The sequence below is a fragment of the Galleria mellonella genome, unplaced genomic scaffold (assembly GCF_026898425.1).
Source record: "Galleria mellonella isolate WM207_F2 unplaced genomic scaffold, CSIRO_AGI_GalMel_v1 utg36, whole genome shotgun sequence".
In the NCBI taxonomy this organism is placed as follows: Eukaryota; Metazoa; Arthropoda; class Insecta; order Lepidoptera; family Pyralidae; genus Galleria; species Galleria mellonella.
This window is the reverse complement of record NW_026442086.1, coordinates 3241419-3257734: the sequence shown is the minus strand read 5'-3', so window position 1 is coordinate 3257734 and position 16316 is coordinate 3241419. Positions and strand designations below refer to the sequence as shown.

At 31.5% G+C, this 16316-nt stretch overlaps 1 protein-coding gene across 1 annotated transcript; it reads right to left on the bottom strand.

Moving 5' to 3' along the window:
* Positions 1 to 1512: 1512 nt before the first annotated feature.
* Positions 1513 to 15889, bottom strand: LOC113520628 (cap-specific mRNA (nucleoside-2'-O-)-methyltransferase 1). The gene is made up of 14 exons (XM_026906017.3): positions 15723 to 15889; positions 11965 to 12102; positions 10643 to 11154; positions 10194 to 10337; positions 9058 to 9349; positions 8334 to 8530; positions 7624 to 7807; positions 7109 to 7325; positions 6644 to 6758; positions 5672 to 5939; positions 4322 to 4422; positions 3789 to 3904; positions 3035 to 3273; positions 1513 to 2396 (listed from the first exon to the last, which is right to left on the bottom strand). Exons 1-14 carry the CDS (start codon positions 15733 to 15735, stop codon positions 2143 to 2145), a joined length of 2790 nt encoding a protein of 929 aa, XP_026761818.1. The 5' UTR covers positions 15736 to 15889; the 3' UTR covers positions 1513 to 2142.
* Positions 15890 to 16316: the final 427 nt, after the last annotated feature.

The following is a 16316-nucleotide window of genomic DNA, read 5'->3' as shown; positions in this document are numbered from 1 at the left end:
GAGAGTTCAAAATTTCTATTCTATTCGATGTATGAAAATAACAAGAAAAATAAAATGATATTTCTAATATACACAATTAGAAAAATTATCAAAAAGCTTCCAAAAACATAATTGTGTCGACCCAAAATAAGATTTTCCAATTGCAATATTAATACTTGTAACTATTAGGTATTATTTATTTTATTTTATACCACTCTAGTGGCAACAAGCATACGGCCCATCTGACGGTAATGATTACCGTAGCCTATGAACGCCTGCCGATACCAGGGGTATTGCTGCCGCGTTGATGACCAAAATTAAATAAGGTACTTAGATTATAACTCATTGGTTAGCACCGGGGTCCTGGCACACCTGGACGTAAACTTATCTCCCCTATAACAACAATCTATATTACATTTTTATAAAACTACTCGTATTGTATGCCTATGCTTTATTTGATTTATTCTATTAACACTATTTAGTACCCTCATTTCAACTATATACTACTAGGTCTCTATTCTGACTTAATTTATATTTAATTACTAATAACTATTTTTCTATTTTTTGTCTGTGCTATGCCACAAGGGGAAGTAAAAAAATTCGCGGAATGGAGGGCTGTCATGTTGCGACGGCTGCTATCCACCAATGCAGGTTTGAAAAATTAGACCACCCACCTTAAAGTCCAGACTTGGCCCCCAGCGACTATTATTTATTTCCAAAAATGAGAAGAGCCGCGTGGAAAAAAATTTTGCAACGATGAAGAAGTCACGTCTGCAATTTCGGCCTATTTTGACAGCAAAAATAAACCTTTTTTTAAACCGTCTTTCTTCCTATTTTCCTCTAGTCATAAGTGTATTTGGTTCAGGGCTGATTTATCTAAAGACATGTCTGGGAGCACACAATGTAACTTTTTTTGGGAGCCAGGCCACCTCTACAAATTTCCCTATTGACATATTAAATATGCCAATGCCCCGTTTGTACATTTTTCTTTGGGTGACAATGAAATGATAACCTCGCCTACGCTATCGATATATATCGGTGGAGTGAAGGATGATTGGCAAAGATAAAGTCAGTTGGGCCATCATGACACGTTCATCAAGAATTAACCAAAATTATTTCCAGGTGAGAACACGTGGTAGTCGAATAAAGTATATTGTTAGCAATGAAGTTTTTAATTAGTTACTGTTATTTAAATTTTTTTTAAAGATTGTTAGTGGTATGGTAACTCTGCCTACGCTATCAGTATACGTTGGCGAGATATCAGTGGCAGATGATAAATAAGTACGAAAGCTGGTTCATTAGCCCATCGTTTCGAATCCCACAAGAACTGCGTGGACGTCGATCTGTTAGGGTATATTGCTAGCAATGGGGCTACCTATCACCGTTACTATAATATTCCCTTCTCCCTCCAAAATGGGGTTATTAAACAATATTACTAACAATATTTTAAATCTTTATAAACCTCGACTTAGTGTCAAGGTTGATCCAAATATTCATGTGGAAATAAATTAAAAAATATATATATAAAATATGTATATATAAAATAATTTTATTGTATCTCCTATTTCATATAACAAAAACAATATACTTTTGTATAATAAATGTTATTGTAATTGCCCAGTACCATTTTTCTATAAGAAAATACGCAATCAAAAAGTATTTAAATGGTGACAGCAGTAAAAATATACATAACAAAAGAAAAGTTAAAATCAGTTATAGGCGTAATTCCCTACAATAGAACTAATTTATATTTACATATTTACATAACTGTTTTAGAATCGAGGGAGCGTCACGGGAAGAACCCCCAGGACCCCTACCTCCGGAGCAGGGGTTTTCGTATCCTGTAGGTTGCGTCAAAGAACATAGTGCATACAATGCAAAGTCAACCGCGAGTGAATATAGGAATTTGTAATTTGGGGTCTCAGACCATTAATTTGTACACTAAAAAAAAAATTAAAAAAAAAATATTTGTAAATTATAAAGTACTTACTGTAGGCATGAGAAATTATAAATACCTACCTACTAAAATTGTATGACGAACATAAAACAACAACAATAGTAATTTCATCTTTTAATATCTATTTTTTGTTTGCAGATCTCTCGGACCAACATATAGATTAAGGGCTATTTACAGTAACATTATTATAACACTTACAAACATTACTATACTATCCTATTTATATTATGGTCAATATAATCTATCATGTTCATTTTCGACACACCATTTCGAAGAGTGCCATCCAATACTGCACTGGCAGAGGGCTCCCACGGCCACATTACTCTATTTGAATATGCGCTAATCATATCTAACTTCGCTTCTGTTGGAATATAATATTCACTCCGTGGTTTATTATTTTTTCCAGGGCCGAAATAATATTTATAGCCACTCTTTTTTGACATTTGCGCCATCCACGGTTCTATAATGACACAAAAAAATATTTATGTTATATATAAATATTAACTTTGAATGTTTTTACATTGTATATATTACTACAGCTGACACGACACTACACACAGAAAGAGTATTACATATATTATTTAAGAGCATTCACAATTTTCTCTTAACAAAGTGTAGTAATGGCGCAATTATCTATCAATTAAAAAAAATAACAATTTTTAATGTTTCAGACTGATTGTTTAAAAATCATGTAATGATATCGTTACTAAGTTGTCCCATTTTGATGGTAAAAATGTATTTGAAAAATTCCGAAGCAAAATATGAAATATGTGCAAAAGTTTTTAATAGTAGATTTATATACAACATATTCTATTTTAGTTTGTCAGCCGACCTTTTTAAATTATTATTGAAAAATGATAAATTATTTTTATAAATTGTCAGATAATTGCAAGATTGCCACACTTCAGTAAGCTTAAGTATGAACGCTTTTCATTCTAAGCAAGTATCAGTTATAATTATTTTGATGTAAACTAATTGCAAAAATCCCAACAACTGCTAAATATCAGCTGACAATAAAAAACCTGTGCACTTTTCAAACAGATGAGTTATAAAAATGTTTTAGTAATAAATAATATTATTAGGTATTATAATACATACCTTTAATTTCTTTTATAAATAAAATTGCTTTAACTTCATAAAATTTATCATTTGTATTCTGTCCACTCGGTAAGTTTATAGTGACGGCTTGCTTCACTCTCTTCATTGTACGATATTGTATATTATTTACATCTGATGAAAATTGTTCCATATGAAACAATTGTTTACATCTAATTGGTAAGGATTGTGAATCAGATGGATTATTCAGTGCCATACAAAATAATTCACATTGATTTAATCTGAAAACATATATAATTTTTAGTAGATAAATCAGCTTTTGTTTGCCTAAAATAAATATTAGTCTATTTATTTAATTTGAATTATTTATTATTCACTAGAAACATGAAATACAAGATGAATGAAAACTCCTTACTGTTCTCTTAAGAGAATGATACAGATTATAAAATAAAGATTAACAACATATACAGAATAACAAAACGAAAAATTAATTACATAAACTGTTAATAAGATGTTACACATAAAGCAGTAAAAATTAAATAAATCATTATTTCCCTACACTTATCCCAATTACATAAATTTTAAGGTAGGCATAATGTTTTTATCCATATTACCCAACATTTTGGTATTAGTTTTATTACGGTTGCCAATCCGAGTGCAAAGCGTGGCGGCTACTGGCAACCCCCCTCCCCTTTATGGGGGAAGCCTATGTTCAACTTTAGACAGTTAACTGCAAATATGATAAAGATGACTGCTTTGATTCAATATAATAATTATAACAGATAGCAAGATTTACCGTTCAGTCAGATGTAAATGTGATATATCTCTTCCGCCCAATATCATAGCATCTATAATATGTAGAGCTTTAGTGTGAATTTGCGTATTACCTTCACCTCTGTATTCTTTCACTATCTGTGAAATAAAATTATAATAAATTTTGCTAAAATAAATAACAATTATGGTATTCAAATTTATATATATATATATATATATATATATATATATATATATATATATATATATATATATATATACAACCTGCTTTTGATATTATATTATTTGGAAAAATAATATTCTACCAATGTAAAATTAAGTTTGAGGAATATTTTTGTAAGCATCTTACTTGTGCAGTAAAGTGCTTTAGTTTTTAAATCAAAATAATAAAATCTACTTTTAACAAACTGTTCCCAAGAAATTATCAGAATGATAGCAAAACAGCAATAAAATTTATCAAATATCGTCACAGTATTACAACACAAGGGATGCTATAATAATACAAATTTATTTTGTAACTAAATAAATGATTGTGCAATATTAAACTGAATATACCTCTCCATAAATAAGCGTTTTTGCTGGTAAAGTGAGATGTAAATCCGCAGCATATTTCCAACCATTATCTTCGAGCTTAAATACTTGTTTGCCTCCACAGCCTGAAAATAATATTAGAATACATTTATAGGGTTATATAACCATAAAGTAAAAATTCTAAAATTTTATTACATTTGTCTATCACAGAATTATCTTTTGCAATTTAAATTCTTCTATCTCTCTCTCTCTCTATTCTTATTTTTAATAAACAAAAATATAAGATTCAATAACAAAAAACTAACACAGAAATTGATTGCAAAAATAATTATCAAAATCAAAACTGAAAGTCTACCATGAAATGAATTTCCAAATTTTCGGGGTCAATTTAGTGTTTTTGTTCGTACCGAAATCGGCCCATTAAATGGAGTTTAATATTTCGTTCGTCATAAATCCTACTACAATAGTTCAAAGGAACATAATTTTAATATTTTTAAACGGTATGTATTATGTAATTTCAACATAAAATTGATGTTACTTTCGGGCGCGAAATTTCAGAAAATACTTCATGGTAGGCACTCTGATATCACATAAAGTACTAAGCTGGCCTGGCAAACGTTTTATTGCCCTCTGCTGCCACCTATCGGCTAATTTTTTTCTTACTGAGATAAAACTTTTTCTCTCAAATTGGAGCAAATGACGCATATTTATAAAATTAAAGTATGTTCAGCGGTTTCAAGATTAGTTTGAATGAACATTGTGATACGGGGTTTTTATACACAAGGCACTCTAAGAGAATACTGGTCATCAGTATGACTTAGATTAAAGAATTTTATACAACATATTAAAAATTAGAAAACTTTGTTGATGGTATTTAATGGTGCTCAAAGATAGTGCTTAAATACGACTACGGACATTCAAATGTAGTTTATTGCATTGTCACATGAGACAAAACGTGGATTTATTGTTTGGAACTAGAAAAGATACAGCAATCATTAATAGACGTTCAAAACTGAGAACAGATCTAGAAATTTAAGACAGTTGTAGAACATGAATGGAATAAAAAGTAATTGTATTTTGTACAAACTTGTACTATTCCACTTGGGAATCAATGGAATGAGAAACCGCGTTCTTTTGCACTATGATAACGTTTAAGTTAAATAATCAATCAGAAACATTGAATTGTTAAATTGTTCGTAAAAATTTAAAGATAATTAATTGCGACGTCGCCACATTTCTATAAGCGAATGTTATGAACGCTCTTAAGATTAATTTGAATTAAAAATGTGGCACGGAATATTTATATATTGAGATGAGAGTCCAATATGAATTTGCGATGTCTAAATCTTAAAAAATTGATTATAATTTACTCACCAATAAATATACTTAGAGTAGAACATTTTTTCCCGCTACTCAAAAAAACAAAATGCCAGTCATAAACATATTTGAATATATTTAAATTAGCTAGATTATCCAGATATTCTGGCGATTTATTTAAAATATTGGTTTTGAAGGCTTCCGGATCATGTGCATGAGGAATAGATCTCTTCTTTTCCATGTAATTGGTTGTAATTGTCAAAATTGATGACAACGTGTCACCAGGACCATGACGTTCTGGCTTTGTCCTCACCTTATCCGGTAACTAAAACAAAATATTATATATTTGGGTGTAAGTGAGATCTTGAATTAATTAGATAAAATAATTAAAATACTTATTTTTAAATAGGAAACCCGATATCAAATTGAGTAATTAAAAGAAAATATTTATAGGGGTATTTAAAACCACATCATTTGAGCTGAATAAAAAAAAAACACTGGCATATGGTAGTAGATATATGGTAGTGATTCATGTCATTTATGTATTGTTGTTTGCATGTATGTAGATGTATTACTTCAGAACGACTAATGCACTGCATATATTTGGCTAATTGTTTTTTTTTATCAGGTTTGTATGAAAGAAAATGTTTGAAAAAATCTAAAGAAAGCAAAAAGCGAAAGAGGTTTGCTTGAATCGAAGTATTTGGCGTTCCATTGTTTCTGCCTACCCTAATGGGAGACAGGCATGACAGATATATATGTATGTATGTAAAATGTTTGAAATATCGTTTATTAGAATATCCATGTGAAATCAGGATGGACAACTTATTAGTAATTACCAATAAACAAGTTTTATTAAATTAACAACAAAACCTAACCTAACCACATTATGTAACCTGCCAAGATAGATGAAATTTAATTTAAATAATAAATGTTTAAAATTAAGATAAAACATATCCTTTATATTAACACATAAAATAAGTTTTATACTAATTCAAGCACAAATTCAACATGAAAATTTCTACTTACATTCCATAAATGGAGACACTGAGCTCTCATTTCAGCTTGACTTGGCTCTTTCAAACTTCTGTCTTTACTAAATGCTGCAATTTTCATTAAGTTTCTTATTTGTTTTTCACCTAATCTACAATAAGTGGTAATGCAATAGTTAAAAAAATAAAAAAATATAGTATGTATTTACAAAAATTGGACAAGTTCATTAATTGTAAGAACACAAAAAAAAATCTACTTAAAACTATGTAGAACAAACTACAATAAAAGAAACATCAAGTCTTCACTCAGGTTTTTGTGTTTCTCACTTTTTTCTATATCTATTTATTAATGTAAAAAATTATAAAGATGTTTAGGCATTTGTTACTCAATCATGCTTAAAATGCTGAACAGTATTTAATGTTATTTGGTATACAGGTTATATTTACACAAGCAATGCCGCGGGTTGTCGCTTATTCGAGTATACTAATAAATAATACTTACGAACAATTGCTTTCATAAATGTACTCAAAGAAGCCTGTATCTGCTTGTATAACGCTCAGTGGTACTATTTCGGTCACATCACTTTCACCATCTTGCAAGATCTTATTGACATTATAAAGATAATGTTCAGCAGAATCAGTTCCCAATTTCTTTGACTTGCATATTAGATACCTTTCAGAATTTGCTGGTCTTGAAGTTACTGGTTTATGAATACTTACTGTAAAAAAGTAAGAAATATGTGTTTGCAGAACTTTATATATTGCACTAAAAAATGCGTCACAACTATGACAAAGAGCCGACATATGATGTCGCTTAGAAGATATTTGTAAAATGTTATTCAAATTTGAATGTTCTGGTTTAATATCACAGTGAAATTAAATGTGACAATATTTTCATGTCACAAGCATCGATAGCAGCTTAGCATGAAATGAACTCTATTTAATTGCCACCTTACTTATTGTATGAGTAAAAGTCAGAGTGGAACAATACATAAAAGTGATATGGCATTAAAATACCTTTGTCAAAGCATCTATACATGATATAAACCAAGCCAACGCTGAATAAGGTAAAAACATCAAACAGCTTTACGACAAAGTGACCACCCGGTCTCACAAGCATCAACGCAGCAAGGCACTGACACAGATATAATTGTTTTGATAATATTTCTTGGATATTCTCTTGGCCCTCCACTGAGAATCCCTAAAACATAAATAAAGGTAAATTAATTCTAAAGAATTAAAAAATACATAACAATTCATTACAAGGTATTATTTTTGTAGATAGATAGTTACTCTGTATTGTTACTTTATTGTATTTGTAGTTTTTAGACAAAAACAATTATAATGACTAAATTATTTTAAAGGGACTTTAAGAGTATTGCGAAAAGTATTTTTTTATTCTAAAAAAAATGGCATATGACCTAATTCATCATATCAGCGGTTAAATGTCCACTACTGACCATAGGCCTTCCCCTGGGGGAGGGGGGGGGGGGGATTTATCAGTAATTGCTACGTTTAGCAAGCGGGTTGGCAACCACAGTTAGGATTTGGTGATGTTTCAAAAGGTATACTGCTGCCCATCCCTTGACTTTTAAATTCCCTTACTCACCTCTTACGACACCCACGGGAAAGAGGCTTCTACAATATATATTAGTGTGTAGTGTGTTTACATTTCTGTACTTAGAAAATCATATTATTCATTTATTTAATTAAATGAACTCGCTTACTCCATCTGCCATGAGGAAATGCACGCCTTTCTCATCAGTTTGTGTCATCACATGGTCTTTTAATGATGCAAGATTTTCGGGATCAAATATATTGCCATCGCCTTTAGATCCGTAAAAAGGGTGAAACGTTTCAGGCGTACCAGCATAAAAATCAGAAAGTTTGAAATCATTCCCACCCTTCAATGTAAATCCAAAACCTGAAAGTTAAAATTACACTTTAAGCTAGCGATCATTGACTCGACACTTAATTATAGTATATACTTACATGGTAAGTTTTTTTTTTTTTTAATGGGTGATAATGCAATACCGATATCCCGTCTAGGCTATAGAAGGATAATAGGTAAGAATGAAAGCAGGTTAGTTGGTGCTGACGAATTCAACAAAGAATTGACTTGATAGAGGACTTGATAGAGAATTGAATTGATAGAGGTCGACCTAATAAGTTATATTGCTGGCAATGGAGCTACTTGTCCCCATTACTAAAAAATCCTTCCCCCTACATAGTAAGTACACTTACTACTGTACTTGATACTATATGTTGTAGCATAACTCCAACCATTAATCCTTGCTACTAACAGTTCCCCTTCGCCACATAGTGCCATAAGACATTTTAGAACAGTTGTTGAGTGAAATTGCTACATTTACCTCCATTTATATATTAAAAAGACAAAATGAGGTGCTGAATAATGTCAGGTATATAAGTACATATAGAAATAATAATTACCTTTAGCTGTCCACCCTTTTCGATATAAAACGTACTCAGAGAATCCACCAGGGCCTGCACATACATCAGCAAAGTATAAAATTTCTTTAACTGCTGCTTGCTCTGGTTTGCCTGGCCCTGGTTTCTGGTCTGCTTTTTCAGGATCCGTAAACATAAAATCAAATACAGCATCCATATTCGCCATTTTAACGGCCGCGCGATTTAAAAACATCACTGAACCGATTGTTTCATATGGATTGCTACGAAATCTTGCATGACGTAAATCTTCATCATCTAAACTGTCGAAAATAGTCTGAAAAATTAAAATAAACTTTTAAAATATATATTTTTTATTAGGCCCATATAAGCAGAAAATACCAATTATAATTCTTATCTCTTTCTAAAATTTCAATTTGATACCATAGCGACATTTCTAATAGATTAAAGTCAAAATTAAGTGAGAAATGGCACTTTAGAATCGATCCCAATTTGCTACTTTCCGTCACACCGAAACAAAGATCTGTCATTATGACGAAGTAACGTCACGGAACTTTAGTGGCTGGTAGTGTCTGTTCGGTTGTTGGTTAGATATTATGTTTATTTTTCCCACGTTTCCGCACAGCCAATGTCATTTTAAACACACTTAGCTCTATGGGGTTATGGTTATGGAGGGTCTATGGTAAATGACCAACTGGAGGGCAACTAGCCCTTGCCGTATGCCCAGGCAATAAGTATTTTTTTATGGATAATAATGGAATGAGAACTCCGCTTGCACTATCGGTATAGTATACGAATTAGCCACTATTGTTTCCAAGAAAGGTTCTTCTGGTGGTGGTGGAGATCGATCTGATAGAATAGTAGCAATGAAGCTTTTTTTGTAATGGATGATAATGGAATTGTAACCCCGCCTACGATAACAGTATACGATGACAGGGCACCAGCGAGGGATGATAGGTGATAATGAAAAATCAGATGAGTTAGCCCATCGTGATGAATACATCTGGAATTCAGCACTATGGTTTCCAGAGGTAATCACTGAAGGTCGACCTGGCAAGATATATTGCTAGCAATGGAACTGGTAGTCCGCATTACTAACAATTCCTTCGATGCTGGGCGTCTTAAATATGCATTTACTTCTAAAATGGTCCCTAACATACCTTGGCATCTAAAACACCTTTCAGTATTCTGGGTTGTACAAATTCTATTTCATCATCAATTGTCAATTTTTTGGGTCCTCTTTTTAACCATTTCTGTAACTGATCACTAGACAATATATCATTTTGAGCAGATGGTATCCACATCTGAAATTGGAAAAAAATAATTCAATTCTAATTAACATTAAAGCAAAATATATGTTTTTGCAACTCTTATAAACAGAACAGAAAAATGTTACGACGCGTTACATAGGAGGAAGGTAAAAACATTTCAAAATATGTGTTACTTAATGCTTAAATGTCCCTTACCAACATTTGAGAAAAGAAGAGAAAGCAGCAAAAGAAATATTACCAGTGGTGTATATGGAATAGATCTATAATAATAATAAAATCCATTTTCCTTCCTTCAAATAATGAATAAATATAAAAAAGAAAGTATTTTGAATACGTACAACTTTTTCTTGCGCTTCTGGTTTTGCATCATCAGGAGACCATGTGAAGTTTTGTGGCACATTACCAACTATGGACGGCTTTAATCCTAAACCTCTTCTACCCTTTTGAGTTGAAGCTTCTACAGGTTCTACACGACCATCTTCACGTTTACCTAAACCTCTTCCCGGCTTAAAACCCATGCTGCTCATAATTCGTTTTGATTTTTCTGAATAATTTTTTCCATATGAATCATCAACATCATTGAACTGATTCTTGTAAAACAAATTTTCATTTGTCTCTTGAAAACATACCGATGATTCTTCATTTTCATTATCAGTATTTTCGAAAGTAGGTCGATAATCATCATACTGGTCATTAGGTGAAGATCCAGTTTCACTGAGACTACTGCGACTACCTCTGATATTGTCATCCAGACTGGCTTCAGATGAATTAAACCGCTTAAGGGATTGCTCACGTCTTGAATATTTTGGATTGGAAATCTCCAATGGTTCGTCATCAGATTCTTGCAAAACTATAACAGACATATTTAGCGTGAGTTTCCATAAAATACAATATGAAACTATACCTAATTTTATCTATTCTATAAAACACATTTTCATATTTATGTGCACTTTATGGAGACTATTCTACTTCTAACTACTAACACTATATACATATAAAAAATAAATTAGGAATCATTTTCATCGTAATAATCGCATGGCAACACTCTCGACAGTCAATAGGAACATTTTATTCTCGTACGTGCCATTAATTTAATAATTGGAGGTAGAGAGAAAAAAGAGAGTTAGTGGTGTACGTTCTGTCAAACAAAAATATAAAAATTTTCCATTGTGGTTTTCAAATAATTAATAGGTGACGGAATTAGTTCCTTAAACTTGAGACATGTCGGAATATAGTACCGTTGTTATTGTGGATATAAATTACGCAAATAGTCAATTGGTTTATCGCTAAAAGGACACTTCAAGATTCGAACATCTATAAGAGAATTCAAGATCAAAACCCTATTCATAACATTTACAAGGTAATCTCAAGTAACGTTAGCATGCTTTAGGGAACTGAGAGATCTGAGTATAACTTAAAGCAATTTTCGAAAAAAAAAAAGGTAAGTTGACCATTGTTTAAACCTAGATAGTGACTTTTGTAACAGTTTACTGTTATTCCATTTTCGTGACGAATATATTTTTAAAATTTCTCGTACATACAGTCCACTCACACAGACTTTTTTATTCTCTTATTAAAAATTTTAATTCAATATCACAAAAATAATATGTGGGTCATTTCACTTTCTTTATCATTTATTAATTTTATTACATCAACGTACCTGATCCATGTGAAGTTGTAGATGAAGTACCATATGTATCAGCTCGCATGCGTTTCTTTGGTACTGGAGTCTCATCGACAGAATACTTCCGAATCATACTGGATTCATCTCTGCTAGAATCATCATCTCCAGAAGGATCTAATAATAATAATAATTTTGTGAGAATGCGTGATAATAATTAATAATACACAAAACACTAATACTATACAATTAAAACTGAAGCCTAAGCAGGCACCTAATAATAAACTGAAAAAATAATTTTATTTTTGTTCCATTTCCATTTACCAGTAACCCAAATAAATGATTTTACCAATCTCATAGAAGATATTTGTACCTATGTAAGGTTTTTTAAGGATATTATTGAATTGGTAACTCCGTCTGCACTATTGGGTGAAAGCAGACTAGTTAGTCGATTGTAACGATTCTACAAGAATTAGCCAAGATGGTTTTCAGAGCTGCGTGGAGGTCAACCTGATAGACTACATTGTTAGCAACGGGGCTAATATAACCCCATCACCAACAATTTCTTTCTCCTTCACCCCCCCTATGTAAGATTTATTGTCCCTCTTAAAACATCTCTAAAGCCTGGCTGCTGTTGCCAATCCGCCTGCCAAGCGTGGCAACTACTAGCAAAACCCCCCAAAGGGGACGCTTATATTCAGCAGAGAGCAGCTAAAGGCTGATTTGATAACCTAATATAAGGTTACGTATTAACACTGCATGCAACTTTTTTCATGTGTAAATTTTACACTTTGTTTTACTAGTTTTTACTCATAACTCTGCCCATATGATAATTAATAGCCTATATTATTCTTCATCCTACAAAATAAAGTCACTTTCACATTTATTATATTAGTAAAGATGCTTTCAAAGAGAAGTACAGAAAAACAGTTTATAAAGCCAACAATCCTAGGTATTATTTTAAAATTAAATGTCAAATAATCTATTCACTGTTTCTAAACAATATCTATTTTTGAACACCAAGCTTGCATTAAAATTTAGTATTAATAGTTATTGTTTTATGGATCTCTTTTTTGGCACTTCCTTGATTTTTAAAGTTGACAGATTGACCAAAAATTATGATGATGTAAATAATGCTTTGCTGCATCTCTTGAATTGGTTTACAACTAATAATCTCATGTTGAATGCTATATAAACAAAACGTAAATTATTCTCTTTCTAACTTCAATCGTAAATTTAAATAATGACCCTCTTTATTTTATAGATTGTATTTTATTGTTAGATTGAGTAGTGTCTCTTGAAATCACTACTAATAATAAATCACAATAGGGTATTCACATTCAAAACCTTGCAACTAAACTATGTGGCATATGCTGTAGGGTAGACTAATACTGAGATTGCTAGATTAGTTTATTTTAGTTACTTTCATAGTATACTGTCCTATAGAACATTATTATGTGGTGATGTATCTGACGACTAAGACATATTTGTATTACAAAAATATACAATTCACAAAATTTATTCTAGGAGTTATGAAATAACTAAGACAGAAATTTAAAGAAACAAATATTATCATTGCAGCTTCAAAATACATATATGCAAATCTTTCATATATAGGTAAGAATCTTCAACTGTTTTTTAAAAACAGCAATTGCAATAATCTTAACACTAGATACAAATTAAAAAACATGCTGTTCTGAAGTATCATGTTTAAATTTGTATTTGGTTAACAGATCTTTTACAGGATTTTTTTCCTGTAAAAGATCTATTAACCAAATACATATAAATGTTATAATAAGATTTTAATAAATTTAAAACTGTCATTATAAAACACTTTTTGAACAAAGCTTTTTTATGCACTAAACAATTGAATGACAAATGTGTATGGTGTACTTGATCATACAAAGGTTTTTAATAACCAATAATTTTAGACATAGTAAATTTAACAAATACATATAATGTTAACAGAGGTTTAAAATAATAACTGTTGAGTTTCTTACAGGCTTTTCTCAGCAGATAACAACTTTCCAAACCCAACATTCATAAAGTCCATAAGGCTAATGGGAGACTTTGTCTCCCTTTGTGTGTTCTACAGCTTGTATAATGAATTGTGTTCTGAGGAATTGGTTATATGATGCCTACAGCCACCCGACACTACCGATGATATACCAGACATCAGTTTGCAGGAGATCGAAATAGGTCTTAAACAACTTAAAAATTGCAAGGCACCGGAGGAGGACGGAATTACAGTAGAGCTTCTGAAAGCGAGTAGAAAACCTATACTTGTCTTCCTTCGGAAGCTATTTAAATTAGTCATCCATAATGGTATTATTTCCAACACAGAGCAGAAATGTGATAGTTCTGTTCTTTAAAAAGGGTCACCTTTCAGTACCCTATTGAAGAACTGTAGACCAATATCCCTTCCGAATCGCGTCTACATACCGTTTTCAAGAGTCTTAACCTTATCAAATTCGTCATCAAAGCGTAAACTCAACGACTTCCAACCACTCAAACAAACTGGATTTCATTAGGGCTTTAGCACCATATATCTACACTAAGGCAAATTATACAAAGGACAGAAGAGTATAACGTGCCACTATGTTTGGCATTTTTTGTCTATAAGAAAGCCTTTGATTCCATCCACACATAGACAGTATTACAGTCCCTGCAGCAGTGCCAGATTGACTATAGCTATATAGAAGTTATGAAATGTATGTACAGTAAGACTATCTGATGTCTATCCGGGTACAGAACCTGGTTACAAAACCCATTCCAATGCAAAAAGGTATAAGACAGGAAGACATCTTAACCCCGAAATTCTCCACAGACGCATTAAAATTGTTTTCAAACTCCTAGACTGGAAAAATATATGGTATTAACATCAATGATGAATACATCACACACCTTCAATTTGCAGATGACATAGTCATTATGGCAGAATCCCTGGAGGATTTGAATACTATACTCAATAACCTCAATAGTCCCTCTCAACAGGTAGGTCATAACTATGGACAAGAGTAAAATTATATCTAACATCCATGTCAAACCTATACTGGTCACAATTGAGAACACTATGCTCGAAGTTGTCGACAAGAATTTATGTATCTGGGACAAATTGTCTGATTAGGTATGGCCAACTTCAACAGAGAAGTCAACCAACAAATCAATCTTGGCTGAGCAGTGATGGGGAAACAATGTCACATATTCTCATCCAGAATACTTTAAAGTTTGGAGACGATACAGTGCAGTTTCAGAGAACTTTTCTCTGACAAACGCTCAAGCTGTGAAATGGACTCCCTGCCGAAGTTTTCCCTAGAAACTATTGTATGGTATTCTTAAAAAGAGGTTTAGCTTAAGCTTTCTTCAGGGTGGTAATGCGCATATGACAACCCTAGTATTTATTGCAAGCGACCATAGGCTATAGTGATTGTTTACCATCAGATGAGCTGCATGCTTGTTTGCCACCTTTGTAGTATAAAAAGTCATAAAAAAATAACATTTTAAACAAATCAATTTTAATAATGGTGATTTGAATTTGTTTAGGGCTATTTTAAAAAATAAATTAAATTGTTTGAGAATATAGGCAACTATACAATTTTATTATTACGTAGATACATTGTATTTTCTTTATATTTAGACCTCTCTCAATGAGAGACAATTTCTCATACAAAAGCTGCTTATTCTTTAATAGCATGAATAGCATATTTTAGTAAAATACAAATACTCTAAGTTGCTTTTCAATAAAATATATGCAACTTATTTCACAGTAGGTATGTAATGCATATTATCGTACTTACCTGAAAGATTCATTTTTTTTAATATTCGTCTAGAATGCTGAACACACAATCATAAATTATCACTGACAAAATTAAATTGAAATAAATAAAAAGAAAAATATTTATTATTCCAATAATAAATGGATAAAAAGCAAAGCAAAGAGTAAAATAGTGACGTATCGAGACAAACTAGCTGAAAAACTGACTCGAATACCACGGAATATAGAATCGTTTGATTCAAACGAAAATCAATCGTATACCTGTGTGAACTCATAACAAATACTCGAGTACTTAATACACCAGAAGAGTATATCTTAATATAAATGTATATTTTAATGTTAAGTTGGAAAACAAAATAAATTCATGTGAATTTATTTAGAAGATAAGGATAAGCAGTAACGCTGATTCTGAAGCGCAATTTCTCAAAACCTATCCCTTAATCTAATATTTTAATTTAATAGATTCGCGAAATTATTGTTTTATAGATCATCATAAACTATAAGAAAATTACATTATATTAGTCCTTTTGATATAGATTTCGCTGCGATGTCAATTTATAATTTTAAAGATAGTTATAGAGAAATGATTTCTCAAAATTAGCTCTATTCTATTTAC

Bases quoted from the DNA above. Each gene is read 5' to 3' on its own strand.
- LOC113520628 (XM_026906017.3), bottom strand. The intron at 4,423-5,671 runs GTGAGTAAATTA...TATTATTTTCAG, and splicing joins TACTCTAAGTATATTTATTG to GCTGTGGAGGCAAACAAGTA. The intron at 2,397-3,034 runs GTATGTATTATA...GTGTCATTATAG, and splicing joins ATTTATAAAAGAAATTAAAG to AACCGTGGATGGCGCAAATG.